Source organism: Crocodylus siamensis, chromosome 7 (assembly GCF_052110815.1).
Source record: "Crocodylus siamensis isolate JL-2025a chromosome 7, ASM5211081v1, whole genome shotgun sequence".
NCBI lineage: Eukaryota > Metazoa > Chordata > Crocodylia > Crocodylidae > Crocodylus > Crocodylus siamensis.
In genome coordinates, this window is record NC_143401.1 from 96260835 (window position 1) to 96277219 (window position 16385).

Below are 16385 nucleotides of genomic sequence, written 5' to 3' on the forward strand. Positions count from 1 at the left end.
AATCAAGAGCTGCAGAAGAGGAGGAATGCAGCTCAAGGCCAAAACGGAGAGCAGATATGCTGGCACGAGGGCCCGCGGTCGGCGCCCCACCTGCACGGAGCAAGTGGGAAGCCAGAACAACAGCATACGCCGGCACTTGCTACAGGGATTTATTATGTCAGAAACCGCGGCTCCTCTGTGCACCTGGACGCCCAATAAAGACTCTGGCCCACATTAAATACCTGCATCCACCTGTAAAATAATCACCGGAGCAGTGGCACCTGCCACGGAGCAGAGGCGGCTGGTTGTCTCTCTGGCTAGCAGGCCACGGAGATGGAGATGGGGGTGCCTAGTTGCAAGTGCCAGCCCTGCACACGACAGGGTGGGGCATGTAACTTCGTCTGAAGGGTTTGGGGGTCTGCAAAAACCAGGTCCAGCACAGCTGGGAGGAGTGTAACTCTCCCCGCCAACGGGCGTGGAGGGGCCGTGGGAGACGCAGGGGCTGAGCCGGCTGCTCATATTAAACACGTGGCTGTGGCGCCGCTAGCCAGGCCATGGCAGCCTGGAGGAGGTGAGGGCAGCTCTTCAGGCTGTGTTCTGCGCAGGGAAGAGACCGAGCACTGGAGGCAGGGTAAAGTCCGCTCAAAACTGAATGCAAGTGAGCAGCTAACCATGGGAGGGGGGTGTGAGAAGCAGAGGGGCTGGGTGCCCCCAGCTGCCTTCCAGCTCAGCTCCGCACGTGACCTCAACGCCGAAGCAGAAGGAGCAAGGGCATCAGCAGCTCCCACGACACGGCACATCCTAGCAGCCACCGTGGCGGCAGCGGTCTCAGAAGTTCGGGGCTCTCGTTTCATTTGAGGAGGTGCCGCAGCTGGTCCTGCAGGTTGGACGACTGCTCAACGCTAAGGAGTAGAGAGGAGAGACGGGTCAGGCGAGATCGGCTCCCCACGCCTGCCATCGCAGGGCTGTAAGGGGCCTCCAGGGTCACCCGAGTCAAGCCCTCTGTGCTCCGCAGGGGAGAGAAGGGAGCTACCAGAGAGGGGAAAGGTCCAGAGGACCACGTGCCCGCTTCCCGGGGCATGACGGGCACTAGCGATCTGGGACCACGGCAGAGCAGCCCAAGCTCAGGCCTCTGCGAGCCTCCAAGCTACGAACCTGCTGGGCAGGCAAGGATTCACTACGATCCCGGGCACCTGCAGGACCTACTGAACGCCGCGGTGGGGCAGGCAGAGAACAGGCCCGATGGGTGTGATCTTCCACAGGGAGGGAAGGTGCTACCCACTCAGGGCAGGGCTGAGCTGAACCCACAGCAGGGGATAAGGAGCTGCCAGCACAAAGTGCTGAGGCCTGTGCTGGATCCCCAAGGACTCTCCAGCCAGCTCAGGCTGCGCGCATGGTGGTGGAAGCTCCATGCACCCACACACGTGCACGTCTGTGTCAAAACCTAAATCTAGGGAACTATTCTTTGCAACCCAGAGTCTGCTGTTCTGCGTCCTGCAGAAATGCCCATGAACACATTCACACCAGGCTTAAAAAAACCCTGAAAAACTTTGGTTCTGCAATGTTCAAATTCCCCTTTGCCTCATTTCTCCCCATCTCGTGTCTCTGAAAGCAGACTCCTTCCCCGGCCCCAGACAGTAAGATTGCCCCCCTGGCCTGACCGGGAGGAGGCTGCTGCAGAGAAACTTCCTTGCTGGTGGCTTCGATAATGTCACTCCTCTCTTTGCAGCTCCCATATCAGATGTAACCAGCAGCTGCCTGGAGAAAAGGTCACCCCCCCGGCACTGCTGCTCTGGCAGACCCGAGCTCTCCCAAGGGGCTCCCCAGCCTTGGAAACAGCCCTTGAGGCTCTCCTTCAATCTCTCCTGGGGAGAAGTCAGCACTGGGGCACCTCCGAGATGCCGGTCCCACGGTAGTGCAGCGTTACCTGCTGACAGCCCATCCGGGTGCCCGACAAACCCTGCCGGGCAGGGCACATCAATGGGGGTGAGAAAAAGAGGTGGGGGAATCAGGACAACAGGGCATACTCACTTCTTCTGGATGGCTTCCTGCCTAGGAAAGAAGAGAAGGGACACAGCATGGTCAGAGGGCAGCGGGGCTGCAAAATGGGCTCGACTGACAGCTCAGGAGCCAAACCCTTCAGGCCGCTTCTAGGATGAGCTCCTAATGGCCCCAGCTTTGGCCGCGCACAGGAGAGCCGGGCTGGGGAGGGGAGAGGAAACACCTCTGCTCAGACAGAGCAAGGCTGGGATCCAGCAGCTCTCAGAGCTGCCCCACAGCTGCCAGGTACCTCCTGGCCTGGGCAGGGCTATGGGTCACAGGGAGCTGTTTTGCCAGTAGCTGCATGCTCCTGCCTTGCACAAACGTCGATGACCAACAGCCGGAGGAGGGAAGGACACAAGGGATCAGCATGGGAAGGGGGACTGGGGTGGTTTCTTTTGCCTTTGCTAAGGGGGCACCATCCAGGCTCAGCAGGAGCATGTGGTGCTGGTGATGGGGGAGCCTCAGTCACTCCTGGGACAGGCTGATCCAGCTCCACACAGCTGGGGACAAGCGCCCTCCTTTACTCTGTGGCACCCCTTTTGGCCCTGTCTGGGGAGCAGGCCCCAAGCAGAGCGAACCGGAGCCCCGCAAAGTCCGGAGCCCCCACTTACTGGTACTGCAGATGTGTGGTGATGATGGACATCTTCCTCAGGCTCTGCAGGACAAAGCAGACAATCAGACACCTTCTCTGGCACAAGATCTCCAGGCAGAATCACCCCACTCCACAGCAGCTCCTGTGGTCCCTCCCACCCCCAGCAGCTCCGGGCCAGCACCGCAGAGACACCAACGGGCTCCTCATCGCACAAGCCCTTCAGGTTGCAACGTGGCCTTGGGGCCTTTGCTCTCGCTCCACGGGAGCAGCTGGGGCCTGGCACTGTTCTAAACCCACCCGCCCGCGGGGCGTAGCCGGGGGGTGCATCAGCGCAATCGCACTTCGCCATGCGATCCACCCCTGGCTGCCTGTGTTGCCACGTGTCCACGAGGAGAAGGCACAGGCGAGGAACTGGGCCAACATCTAAGCGGCCCGTGTTCAGCAGGGCTAGATGCACATCACTCCTGCCAACACCAGAGCCGAGCTGCTGGCCGGGCTGCGTGCTGCCCAAGCCGAGTCGATGCCCCGCCCGCCTGCTCAGTGACATTTCCTGGGGTAGCTACGTCTGGCCTCGGTGCTCTGACCCTGGCAGCTGAGCTCCGACTGACTCCAGCTGCCGCCCCGAGAGCGAAGGCTGTTCTGCGCAGGTTTAGAAAGGGAGAGAGCACAGCGGTTCACAGCCCTGGGCCAGCACGCCGCACTCTGCCCCCCGACATCTCACCGGTGTCCCGCCAGTGGGAGCTGAAATACACCACCGGGGGACTGGGGGAGGTTGACAGTGGACAAGTCCTGAAGGATCTCAAGCAGCCCCTCAACTGGGGCGGGGGGAACAGGGCAGGGCTGCAGCCCCGTGTGTCTGAGAGCAGGCGGGGGCACTGGTTAGACTGGATCACGGCGACAGAAGCATTCATAGGGCACGGGGCAAGGGGGGCCCAAAGCAGCGCAAAGACTCGCCCTGCAAAGGCACCGTCAAAGGCAGCCAGCGTGACTCTCTCGGGGGCGAGCTACATGTGGAGAGGCTTCACAGATATCAATGCCCTCCCCCTCCGAGCCCAGCTTCGTTTTGTAAGGGAGGAAACTGAGGCGCAGAGAAGATATGGGTCCGATTCCCCCAGGAGCTTCGCTAAGAGCTGCGAGTTGCAGCAGAGACAGCACCAGGACCCCCATCCCTGGGCTCCAGCGAGAAGATCCCCCCATGCAGGCCGTGTGGTCTCGCGTCCACGCTGCCCGTGACACGATAGCCCTGGCTTCAGCAGAAAGCGTCTGCTTACGTCCTCCGAGTGCAGAATGGCGTCCTCCTGCAGCACCATGTTCCTAGCAGCCTGGCCCAGGAGCTGAAAGACACGCAGGCAGGCTGCAGTCAGAGGTGGAGACCCCCCGCTGTCCAGCACCCTGGGGATCCCCTGCGCTTGCTGCCTGGCAGGACTGGAGGAGAACCGGGAATCGGCCGCACGGGGTTTGGACCGTGCTCTGGAGGCCGAAATGAGGTTTCCCCGCGGGGCTGGGAGGGAGGATCTCGGGGAGTCCCTTCCAGCCCAGCCTCTCCACGATGTTACGGCAGTTCCCCCCTCTCTGCTGCTCCATGTGTGGGGGGGTTGGGCATCCCCCAGGGGCACTGGGGCCAGGCTGGGCCAGCGCTCCTGTGGCACCGACCCCGCGGGGTCCTGGCCGGAGACTCTTGCTGGCTTTGCACTGGGGCAGGAAGGGGCTCCCCCTGCTCAGACTGGTCCGCACTGGGGGGTTTTGCCTCGCCCTGCGGCGGGGGCTCGGCCTGGCCCCTTAGCAGCCTCTAGCAACACCGCCTGCAGCAGCGGGATGACGGCAGCCGCGGCCCCTGCTTTCCCGGGGGCGCGGGCGGCGACTGCGTCGTGCTGCGCCCCGCCAAGGGTGCGGGCCCCACGGGCCCACGCACGGGGCCCTGCCGGTCACCCCCAGGGCCCGGGCAGGGCACCCGGCGCTGCAGGGCCAGGACTCCCACAATGCCCTGCCCGGCTGCAGGCACCTGCCTCCCCGCAGGACCGCAGCGCCCCGCCCGCTCCATGCACCTGCCTCGCCGGGCCTCCACCCCCCAGCATGCCCCGCAGCGAAGGGCGGCCCGGAGGGACTACAGCTCCCAGCAGCCCCCGCCGCCCGCTGCGTGCCGGGGCCCGTAGTCCTGCCGCTCACCTCGGCGCTGCGGGAGCCCTTCAGCACCTGCTTGGTGAGGGCGATGACGTCGGTGCCGCAGCCGGTCACCTTCTCGCTCAGCAGCCCCTTCACCGAGTGCCCGAAGCGCGCCTGGGCCTCGCCCGCCGCCGCCGCCGCCATCTTGGCCGCCGGGCTACGGCGCGCGGCCGCGGCCGCAAGAGCACGGAAGGCGAAGCCCGACGGGGCGGGGGCGGGCTGCGCGAGGCAGCAGAGCCTGGCCTCGTGCCCCGGGCACGCGAAGGAGCCGCGCGTGGGCTCTGGGCGCCCGCCCGCCGCGGCTGCGCAGAGCAGGGCCGCTTTAGCGAAGGGCGGGCCGGTGCCCGTCTGGGCGCCCGCTGGCTCCGACGGCCGGCAGCCGCCCGCGGCGAGGGCGGGCTGCCCCGGGGCCCACCCGCAGCCTCGCGGCCCCGGCCCGCGCCGGGCTCAGCCCGCAGCGCCAGGCAGGGCTCGCGCGATGCAAGGGCAGGCCGCGAGGGACGGCGCTGGCCGGGCTCCAGGCCCCGCGGCCGCTGAGGCGGGCGGGGGCGGGGGCGGGGGCGGCCCGCGGGCCCTATAAGAGGCCGCCGCCGCCGCCGCGGGCCGCAGCGCTCCCCGCAGCCATGGTGAGCCTGGTGCTGGGCGCCCTGGCGCTGGCCCTGGCGCTGGCGCTGGCGCTGCGGGCCCTGCGGCGGCCGGCCCGGGGCCGGGGCCAGGGCCAGGCGGGCGCCCCGCCGTGCCTGCCCGCGCTGCCCGTGCTGGGCAGCCTGCTGCAGGTGGCGGGGCACAGCGAGCTGCACACCTACTTCACCGGCCTGCAGGCCCGCTACGGCCGCCTCTACGCCCTGCGCCTCGGCTCCGAGTACCTGGTGGTGGTCAACCACCACCTGCACGCCCGCGAGGTGCTGTTCAGGAAGGGGAAGGAGTTCGCCGGCCGGCCCCGCTCCGTGAGTCCCCTCAGCGCGGCGGGGCCTGTGCGGCGCTAGGGCAGCAGAGCCGGAGGAGGGGGCAGCGGTCGTGGGCCGCCCCGGGCCGCGTCCTCTCCCCCGGACCGCGGCATCCCGCTCCTCGCCGCGCAGGTGACCTCGGACCTGATGTCCCGGGGGGGCAAGGACATCGCCTTCGCCAGCTACAGCCCGCTCTGGCGGCTCCAGCGCAAGCTGGTACACACGGCGCTCTCCGTGTTCGGGGAGGGGTCCGAGGCCCTGCAGAAGATCAGTGAGTGTTACCCAGGGGCAGAGCCCGCCTCGGTTTCCCCATCTGCTCCCTGCCTTCTCTCGGCTGCTGACGGTCCTCGGACTACTAGGAAGGGGCAGATAGATGCAACCCCCCCCCCGTGGGCTCGGCCGGCATCCGTACCACCTCCCTGCTGGGCAAGGTGGGGAAACTGAGGCACGGAGCAGGTCCCAGGCTCATCCAAGAGGGAGGTGCCCAGCTTCTGCCCCCACTCGCACTGTTTTTGCCCGGCACCGGATTCTGTTGTTGTGAGGGGGTCACAGCAGGGCGCTGGCGAGTCGGGGCCACGGCCACCTGGGGAGGGGAGCGTGGGCTAGGGGTTAGAGACCCTCTGCCTCTCCCCTTCCTCCTCCCAGCCCCATCCCCATCCCCGACTGGGGCAGGCCACGCTACACATCCTGGCCCGCGTGCGGGCGCCCCCGGCAATTCCCCCTCTTCTCCCAGCAGCGGAGGGAGGGCTCAGCCCACGCAGGGGAAGCACCAACCCCCGCCCCCCCGTGCCTTCCTCCAGTCTGCCGGGAGGCCGAGGGGCTGTGCGAGGGGCTGGCAGCCACGCAGGGGGCCCCGCTGGCCCTGGCGCCCGAGCTGACCCGCGCCGTGACCAACGTGGTGTGCGCGCTGTGCTTCAACTCCTGCTACCGCCGCGGGGACCCCGAGTTCGAGACCATGCTGCAGTACAACCAGGGCATCGTGGATACTGTGGGCAAGGAGAGCCTGGTGGACATCTTCCCCTGGCTGCAGGTGGGACGGGCTGGGGTCTCTGGGGCAGGGGGATGCTGGGGGGAGGGCTGGCGGGGGTGCGACTGGCACTGCCCTGCTCCTCCCCCCACAGTACTTCCCCAACAAGGACCTGGCCTGGCTGCGACAGTGCATCAAGGCCCGTGACGAGCTGCTCCAGAGGAAGTTCACCCAGCACAAGGTGGGGGCTCTGGGCACAGACCGCTGCCAAGGCAGCAAAGCTCTGGCAGGAGCTGGGGAAACTGAGGCACAGAGCAGGGAAGGGCACTTGCGCCGGGGTGGGCTCTCGGAGCTGGGGAAACTGAGGCACGGGGCAGAGCCATCGAACCGGCATATCCCCACCCCAGTGGTTTCTGAATCGCCCAGCTGCGGGGTTTTGCGGGGGCTGCTGCGGCTGCAGCTCCCCTCACGGCCCCGCCGCCCCCAGGAAGCCTTCTGCAGCGACTCGGTGAGCGACCTGATGGACGCGCTGCTGCGCGCCAAGTTCAACATGGAGAACAACAACAGCCGCCTGGACCCGGGGCTGGAGCTGACCGACGACCACCTGCTCATGACCGTGGGCGACATCTTTGGGGCCGGCGTGGAGACCACCACCACCACGCTCAAGTGGGCCATCATCTACATGCTGCACTACCCCGAGGTGCGACCGCCCGGCTCCCTATGCCTCGCCCCGTCCTGTCTGGGCCCTGCCCCAGCCCCAGCCCCAGCCCTCGCCTCCCCGCCTTGCGATGCTGCTGGACCCCCTCCGGCCAGAGCCGGGCCCTGCTGTGCTCGGGGTGGCCGGGTGGGTTAATACTGAGAGGGTCCCCAGCGCCCGGCGTGGAGCTGTGCTGCCCTCCTGGCCCCTGCGCTTGCTTTGCTCTGCTGGAGGAGACTCTCCAGAGCAGTGTTGGGACTCTGACAGACAGCACCCCCGTTTAACCCCGTCCTTGCTGCGCAGGTGCAGCGAAAGATCCAGGAGGAGCTGGACCAGCAGCTCGGGCTGGAGAGACGGCCCCAGCTCAGCGACAGACAGCGCTTGCCCTACCTGGAGGCCACCATCAGCGAGGTCCTGCGCATCCGGCCCGTAGCCCCGTTGCTCATCCCCCATGTGGCCCTGGTGGACTCCAGGTGAGCGGTGGCCCTCGCTCTGGGCAGGGTGTGGGGGGAGACGGTGGAGGGGGGCACTCACCTCTGCTCTTGCGCGGCAGCATCGGGGAGTACGTCATCCCCAAGGGCGCCCACGTCATCGTCAACGTCTGGGCCATCCACCACGACCGGGACGAGTGGGACAAGCCGGAGGAGTTCAACCCAGGTGAGTGTCGCAGACACGCGGGGAGCAGGGCAGCAGCAGGGGCAGCTCCCGGCGGCGTTCGGCCCTGGGGGGTGCTGGATGGGCCCCGTTGCAGGCGCCTGTTGAGCGGAGGGGACCTGGCTGGGCTCCGGGCCCTGACCACGCCATCCCCTCCACCCTCAGGACGCTTCCTGGATGAGAGAGGCCAGCGCATTTACTCGCCCACCGCCAGCTACATGCCCTTCGGCTTGGGCATCCGCGGCTGCCTGGGTGAGGTGCTGGCCAAGATGGAGCTCTTCCTGCTGCTGTCCTGGATCCTGCAGCGCTTCACGCTGGAGCTCCCCGCGCACCACCCGCCGCCCTCGCTGGAGGGCAAGTTTGGCATCGTGCTGCAGGCCACGGGCTTCGACATCAAGGCCGTGCCGCGGGAGCCCGGCCAAGCCGGGCCGTGACGCGACGCGACGCAGCCCCAGGGCCAGCCAGGGGACATTGGCCAGGGCTGAGCATAGCGGGTGCATTCGAGGCGTTGGGGTTGCTTGACGTCGGCGCTGTTTGCCTGCTATAAAGCGACTGATGAAAGGACGAGGTCTCGAGTTGTTCGTGGGCGGGGGCACGGAGGTGGGGGCTATGCGCCCGAGCTGGGCCGGTCTGCAGGGGTGGTGCCAGCCCGCTGGCTGCACCCTGCTCTCTTTGTCCCGCGCGTCTCCAGCAAGACGCGGCCCCGGCGCCGGGTCGGCTGAGGACACGGGGCAGGCGGCAGCTTCCGTGTTGCTGCGGCGGCAGGAAGGAGCAGGGTGAAGCCAGCTGGGAGGGGCCCGGACACGCTGTGCTCTCCCTGGCCACAACTTACCTTGGCAAAACGTGCACGCCCAGGTTCGCTGACAGGCCCAAGCTGCGCCCCGCGCTCCTGCAGGTGCCAGAAGCCCCCGTGTCCTTGTGCCTCCACACGGGGTAGGGGTGAGGCGCGTGGTGGAGGGGCCTGCGCTGCAGAGACCCAAACAGCCTGGCTCTGCCACTGATGGCACCTTTGTCCTCAGGCACTTCCCCTAGTCTCCTCGGGCAGCAAGCAGCTCCCTGCACCCCCACTATTACCATGTCCCCCTGATGCTGATCTTGCCCCCTGTGGTACTGGGAGCATCCCATGATTCTCGATGCCGCAGGGAGCAAAGCTGCTTGCTGACGCCTTCCCAGCGTGGTGGGGCGTGCATGGAGCTGTACTGCCGCACCACCCTGCAATCCCAGGCCTCCCGCAGCCTGTGAGCGCACACGCTCTCGGGGAGTGGGGTCTTGCACACCCCTGGGGTGGATGAGCCACCACAGCCACTGCCCTTGGTGATATCTGAGCACCCCGGGTGTGTGGTAGTGCATCTGTGAGTGTGTGCATATCTGTGTAAGCATGTTAGTGTGTCTGTGTGTGTGAGCATGTGTTAGCGTGCCTGTTTGAGAGTGTGTGGGTGTGTTAGCGTGCCTGTGCATCTGTGAGCATGTATTTGCATGGCTGTATCAGCATGCTCATGTGTCTGCGAGCAGGTTAGCATGTCTGTGTATTTGTGCATGTGATAGTGTGCCTGCATGTGAGCACATGCCTGTGTGTGTGAAAGTGTCAGCATGCCCCTATGTCTGTGTTACCACATGTCTGTTAGTGTGCCTGCGTGTGTCAGCATGTCCCTGCAGCCCTCACGGCCACGGCTCCGGGGCCGAAGTACCCTCGGAGCCAGCGCCTCGCCGGAGAGGCAGCGGCAGAGCAGGGCACTGAGCCCGTGGCTGGCGTCCTGTTGGCGAGGCCACCCTCCTCCCCTCGCTCGTGGCCCCGAGCGCTTGTCGCCTGAGAGCAGGATCCCTGACCACATCTCTCCCGGCTCGTGCACTGCATCTTCATGGCTGTCCCCGTCCCGCAGAGCCACCTCAGGCATGTGCACACGTGCATGATCTTTGCCTGCTTTTAGCTTTGCCGCCAAACCTGGGCAGCACGGAGCAGGCCTGAGGCACGAAGAGACAAAACAGAGACCGAGCCCAGAGCTGCCCCCAACCCGGTGACCCCCCCATCCCAGCAGGGGCGCAAAGCGTGGCGGGAGAAGCCGGCCGTATTATCCACTGGTACCGCGTGGTGCCTTTTAACATTTACCCTGCGGTGATGTGGCTTTTCCCTTCTCCCAGGTTTTACGATCCGCAGCCGCGCCGCAATCTGGCTGGCTTTCAGCCTGCCCTCAGCGACGGGGTAACCTTTTCCTAGATCCAAGAGTCTGTTTGCTTTTGCCATAAAAAAAAACCAGAGCCTGCAAGAGGCAGCTCTGCAATTAGATGCTTCCTCCCACCTCCTACTACTTGAGCTCTTAATATTTAACTAAATAGCGACAAGGCGGGGTGGACTATCCGTTTCTCTATGCCCTGTGCCCCACAAGGAACCAAAGCCAATGATAAATCTACACAAACACACACAACAGCCTCCTCTCCCGTTGTATCTTTTCCCAAAAAGCCAAAAATAAAGCTCGTTAAGAGCCCTTGACTATGAGTGTTGCTGCCTAGATCGATCTGAAATCATTTTGATGCCCAAGCTGTATTTACTTCCTATGCTACATTTCCCTTGGATTCCTTTCCCCAGGGACACGGTTAGACTGGCTGATTTCGGTGCTTAGCACTGGGCCTGGCGTATACCGGTACCTCGAACCTGCCTGTGCTCACAGGTAGCACTGACCGTGGATGAGATGCACGTGGGGACCAACTTGTGTCCAACTTGAAGCCGTGGCAGGCCAGTCTCAGGCCTCCAGCTGATCTAATTCCCAGCTGCAAAGGCATGGGGCAGGAGAAATGTGTGTGAAACGGAGGACACGGGGGACATGCCTTTGCATGAGGACAAGATGCTGCAGTGCGACTAGCCCCGAGTCTTCAATAACACCCAGAAAAAGCAAAGCCAGGACCTACCAAAATGAGAGATTTTGCAACTGATGAGCTGGTCGAATAAAAGACATCACCTCTGCCAAAAGCTCTCCATATTTTTTTGCCTGCAGCCCAGCACAGATCAAGTCTGTGTCCCTGCATAGCAGGAACGAAGCACTTTCAGGCTTGACCCTGGCCGGTGGGAGATCCCCGCGGCCGGGGCTAGATGGCGCCATGCTCCCGTCCCGGGCGCGATCCTCAGAACAAATCCACTCCAAAGTCATCTCCAAACTCGGTGGTGCCAGGATTCAGGATTTAGGCACCTAATACCAGCAGGCCCGGGTGGGGATTTTAGTCCATGCCAAAAACACACGGCCAAGGGCAGTGAACTGGCTGGGGTGGGCTCTGCTGCACGCAGCCCAAACGGATCCGCTGCGTGTCATAGGTCCTGCACTGCTTTCTGGGCCACAACCTCTGGACTTTGTCTATTATCATCAAGGCTGTGATGCGAGCAGTAGCAAAAGCCTGTTTGCTTCTACCCTGGGACAACCGTGGACAGACGGCACCTGAGCTGGTGCAGCTAATATTGGCATTTTGTGCTTGGTTCTTCCGGGGGTAATTCTGCGGTGGCCTGGGGGACGTCACCTTTGTTTAAGGGGCTGCAGCGTCCTACCACACCCTTGTTCCTCCCTGCCAGTGTAAAGCTTTCTCGTGGACATCGACCTCCGTGGGAAGAGAGGCTTTAGGGGTGGCACTAGGTCCCCCAGTTTATCTTGTGGGGATAGCTGCGTCCTGGGCTAGCTGCTGTTTTTTGGCTCTTAATGGCACAATGATGCCGGCAAAGCCATGGTGCCTCTGCGGGTCGCCACGAACAGGCCTCCCGCCGTCATCCAATATAGGGCTTGAACACAGGCCAGCAGAGAGCGGTGACAGCGGGCAGGAGGCGCGAGATGGGCAGGCTGTCTTCGAGCACCCGGCTCCAGCCCCAGCCGCGAGCGGTGGCATCCGGTGGGCACAGACGCTCCCCGCAAACAAACCGAGACGCAGGCCCGTGGGGCAGGCAGGCAGACACCCCGCTCTCCTACAAACGTCCTCCGTGGCCGGGTGGAGGGTCAGGTGCTTCTCAGGCATGTCCCAGGCAGGGATAATTACTTGGATGTGAGTTAAGGCGCGCACGAGCGATTAGGAGCTGGGACAGATGGGAGCGGCGGCTGGTGCTGGGGGAGACGGCGGTGCCCCGGTGCAACCCCGTGGCTGTGGGGAGCGGGTTGTGGGACAGGGGGCACAGCCACAGCCCCCTGGTCCTGGCAGACACGTTCTCTCTAACCGGCCTGCGGGTACAGAGAGGAGCGGGTCCAAGCTGAGCATCGCGGGGGACACCTCGAGCCTGAACCCGCGTGGTCCCGGGGCTCTGCTGCTCCAGTGCTGGCCCCAACAGAAGCAGGCGGTGCCGTTCAATCGATTGCAACTTGGAGGAGCCACGACCTGCGTGACTGTGGGCCAGAGGGCTGCCGCTCCGTGCCTCAGCTCCCCTTCCCCTCTTCCGCCTGAGCTCTCCTAAGCAGCAGCATCTGGCTCCTGGTGCATCTGGGCAGCACTGGGCGCTCCACGGCTCTGACCTCGTTGCTGCCCTGTACCAGGGTCAGCCCTAGTGCAGATGAGGCTCCTGCAGCCTTCTTACTGCTGCAGCCAGTGGTCAGAGTGGCGGTAAATTGACTACTGGAGTCATCTGAGACTTCAGCAGAGCGATGCAGGGACTCATGGGCTGCAGCCCTGGAGCCCATTGCTAACGGGGGGCGGGGGGGGGGGAAGAAGACGCAGAGAGACAGAGCCACTCACCCAGCCACAGATGCCTGCACCGGCCATGCCCGAGTGCAAGGCCAGCAGCTGCCTCCAAACCCCGAGGCACAAAGCATCTCTCAGGCACCCCCGGCCTCACTTCCCCAGCCCCACTACGCCTCCTTGCTTCTTCCCTGGAGCGCTCCCTCACGAGCTTCGCCTCCCGCTTGCCATTCAGCTGCCCTGCTCCGTCCCACCAGGCCCTGGAAGACCCAGACCTGAGAAATTTAGACAAGGGGGGAAGCCAACCAGCCCACCCCCTGGCTGGTCCTTTAGCACAAACACGGGACTCGGCTTGTGCAAGGCCCCTTCTCCCATGCAAGGGTCACCGGGTCCCAGGCTCCCTTGCCCCAAGCAGTACCAGCCTGAGCTGGAGGGAAATCGCTTCCTGCCCCAGTGCAGCGCGGGGCTGAGCCTGAGCGCGGGGGCAAGGCCCTCCAGCCAGGACCCTGCGGGGCTGGTACCAGCAGGAGCATTGGCCCAGCCCAGCCCCAGCCCCAGCCCCTCGACATATGGAGCAGCAAATGGGGGGTGGGCAACCAGCCCAGCCCCAAGGCCTGGGACATGCCCCTAGTAGAAGTGCCGCTGACTCCTTCACTGGAGGTCGGAGCGGCGCTGGACGGGGGTGATTTAGGGGTAGCAGTGCAGGGGTCGGCCTGCATGACCCCCAACATCCACCCCAGCCCTCTGGGTCTATGACGTCCATAGACAAAGGGGAAAGGCGCCCTAAACCCACGAGGCCACGACTGGGGCAGCGCGCGGGGGACGTGAGCCGGCGACGCCGCCGATCCAGCGCGGCCAAGCAGCAGCGACTGCTCCGTCGACGCCAGCGGAGGGTCTCGCGCACACGGGCTGGGGGGCCGGCGCTTTCCAGCGTCCGATCGCTGCCGCAGTTCCTGAGACCCACTCAGCACGGGGTTACGCAGCGGCCCCGGGGGGCAGGACCAGTGGGAGCAGGAGAGGCGTTTCCTTGCCGAGAGGGAGCGGGCGACGATCAAATGCCCCCATGGCTCCTCTGATCCGGGCAGGCGGCCAGGGGAACTGAGTAAGCACGAACCCGCGGACACAGCTGTCGTCAGATGGAAAACAAATCCGGCACGAAACGCTGCGTCTTTCATTCCTGGGCTGGGCTGGGGCCTCACGTGCCTGAATCGGTAGGAGGGACGGGGTGGGGGGACTGGCTTAGCAGGGCAGATGGGGCTCACGCTGCCCTCCCGCACTGCATGTGGGGGCAGAGCCCCAGCCCTGGCAAGAGGAGCAGACACGACGCATGAGAGCAGGCCCCTCGCCTCTCTCCCCCATGACACCACCCACCTCTGGGCTGTGCTACGCCCCCTCCCCAAGCAGGGGGAGAGGAGATGGTCCCGGGGCTCTGGGGCCAGAGGGTTGGGAAGGACGAGGGGGAGTCCTGCACCCTCTCTCGACACTCGTTTCAGCTCCAACAGATCGAAGCTCGTGCTTTGGAGCAGGAAGGAAGAGCCTTTTGGCAGGGCAGAGGAGCAGGATGGAGCCTGGGAGGGACTGAAGCAGGGACGCAACGCTGAAGGGAAAAGGGTTAGTTTCTGGAGCGGCTTCCCCATTTTGCTGGCTTCAGCGTAGAAATAAAATCTTCAGCGTTGCCCTGAACGCGTGTGAACCCCTTCAACTGCATGCATGCATGCATCCGCCCAGGGTGTGAGAGAGAAGCCCTGGATGTTACTCGGACGCACAGGAGCCGCCTGGCTGCCAGTCGGGAATGCAGGTTCAAGGCAGGTGATGTCCAGAGGTCGGAGACGCTGCTCGTCACCGCGCTCAGCGCCACGGTCTCATTTTGCCTCTGTCACAACAAGGATCTGGTTTCTGCCCACTCAGCCTGGGAGCAAGTCGTGGATGGCGGCTCACGCGGATGGGAATGGGTGAAGCGCCCTTTGCCTTTGCATGACCTGAGCTTCTTGGGTTCTGCAAGCAGGACTTGAAGCCATTTTCTTAATCTATCAAACACTGCAAACGCTGTTGTGCCTACAACTCCTTCCCTAGCCAGTGTCTACTCAATGCACGGTCCTGAGTTCAATGGAGACCAAGGAATCGACTGCAGGGCAGAAGGACGATTAACTGAGGAGCAGAAGCCCAGAGGCTGATTTAGATTCAGATCTGGCCCTAAAAACTGCCCCTTAGGGTTTGGTTGAAGAGCATCTGGTGAAGGAGGTTTTCACCCACTGACTTCTGCTCACACGCTTGGATGCGTCTGATGTGGGCAAAGACACGCCGTGCAGAAAGCTCCCGGAGCTGGAAGACAGCAGCGTTGCCTGCTCACGGGCACCCTACGCAGGGGCCGACACTTCACTATACAGCAATTGCGCGTCTCCGGCAGAGCATTTCAGCGGGGCCGAGCTACTTGCATCCCTTCTGCCGCTTCCTCCAGATAAGGTATTCTTTGCTCGTCCTCATGCGACGCACTGAATATCCCTGAAACACCCCAGAAATGATCAAACTTTGATGGGCGCGAACAATCCCTGCAAGTCATGTTTCACTACCAACAAAATCTTTTCGAAACGGTGCATTTTTAAAGCGACTCTTGTTATCGCCTATTACGAACGCTGCCCGGTGTTTTCTGCCTCTCGTCTGAAGCGCTGTTCACAAGCCACGTGGACCAGCACTAAGCCTGCTGTGCTATGGAATAGGCTTTGGTGACTGTAAATGTGATCGTTAAATGTGCAGGAAACGTACTGAAACATAACCTGTGCCCAGGTTTTCCTCCGACAAGCTGGCGTTTACCACCATTCATAGACTGTTTTGCTTGGACTTAGAAAACCCCCTGGTTTTGTAGGTTTGGGTTGCGTTTGCTTCCGACTTGCAGACAATCCCGAAGGTCGCTTCCTCGAACCCAACAGCCGCCTTTGGCCAAGTGATAGCCAGTCAAAGCCCATTGCCATCATCAGAGCTCTTACCAAAAAACCGGAGAAAGGTTGAAAACCATGAGAAGCCCGACAGCGGGGCTGGATGCCGTGTTCAGCTCTACAGAGCGCTTGTGCCACGCTCCCTGCCCGCGCATCTGTGCTCAGTGGCCTTTCCTGGGGCATCTAAAAGGTAGTCTGGGATGACAACTGCAACTCAGCAACAAAGGGTCTTTCTGCCACAAGAGAAAGGTGGCTCAGAAAAAAAATGAAAGCGAGCGAGAGTCCTTTGTAGGTATTTTGCTGTCTGATCTTTCAAAGCAGCCCGAGCGGGATTGTCGAGCAGAGATACGGGTCCTCTCACTGCTCCGTCTGACCTTAGAAACGTCAGGAATAGCATCCCATCTTCCTTTGGCTTGGAGGGAAATCTGGCGTGTCCAGAACAGGAGCCCCACTGCTTTTAATTGTCCTGACCAGCTGGCCCTTCAGATAAAGGTGCCGTAGTCTATTCTTTACCCGCGCCAGCACGCTGCGCCCTGGGACAGGCTTTCACAAATCTAAAAGCAGGCGGCCGGTCGTCCCCAGGCGGCCTCACGTACCAGACACAAGTCTGATCCTACCAAACACAAGAACCGTCCCCGTGACAAAGTTGCTCTTAACAGACGTACAAGCACAGATCACAATCTGCCGCACGCAGGGAAAGATGAGAGATGCCCTGAATAATCCACCTCTTGCTCCCCGCATCCCTGCCCCAACGCACCCTTGCCTCTGC

The 16385-nt window shown here is 63.3% G+C and overlaps 2 protein-coding genes across 2 annotated transcripts; one reads left to right on the forward strand and one right to left on the reverse strand.

The window, feature by feature from the left end:
• Positions 1-134: 134 nt before the first annotated feature.
• On the reverse strand, positions 135-5089 carry BORCS7 (BLOC-1 related complex subunit 7). Its single transcript, XM_090057326.1, has 5 exons — positions 4781-5089; positions 3886-3948; positions 2634-2677; positions 2011-2031; positions 135-881 (listed from the first exon to the last, which is right to left on the reverse strand). The coding sequence occupies exons 1-5, from the start codon at positions 4919-4921 to the stop codon at positions 830-832; spliced, it is 321 nt and encodes a 106-aa protein (XP_089913452.1). The 5' UTR covers positions 4922-5089; the 3' UTR covers positions 135-829.
• Positions 5090-5169: 80 nt separating this feature from the next.
• On the forward strand, positions 5170-8606 carry CYP17A1 (cytochrome P450 family 17 subfamily A member 1). The gene is made up of 8 exons (XM_090057325.1): positions 5170-5724; positions 5857-5995; positions 6525-6754; positions 6846-6932; positions 7179-7391; positions 7692-7861; positions 7942-8045; positions 8208-8606. Exons 1-8 carry the CDS (start codon positions 5401-5403, stop codon positions 8474-8476), a joined length of 1536 nt encoding a protein of 511 aa, XP_089913451.1. The 5' UTR covers positions 5170-5400; the 3' UTR covers positions 8477-8606.
• The last annotated feature ends 7779 nt before the right edge of the window (positions 8607-16385 follow it).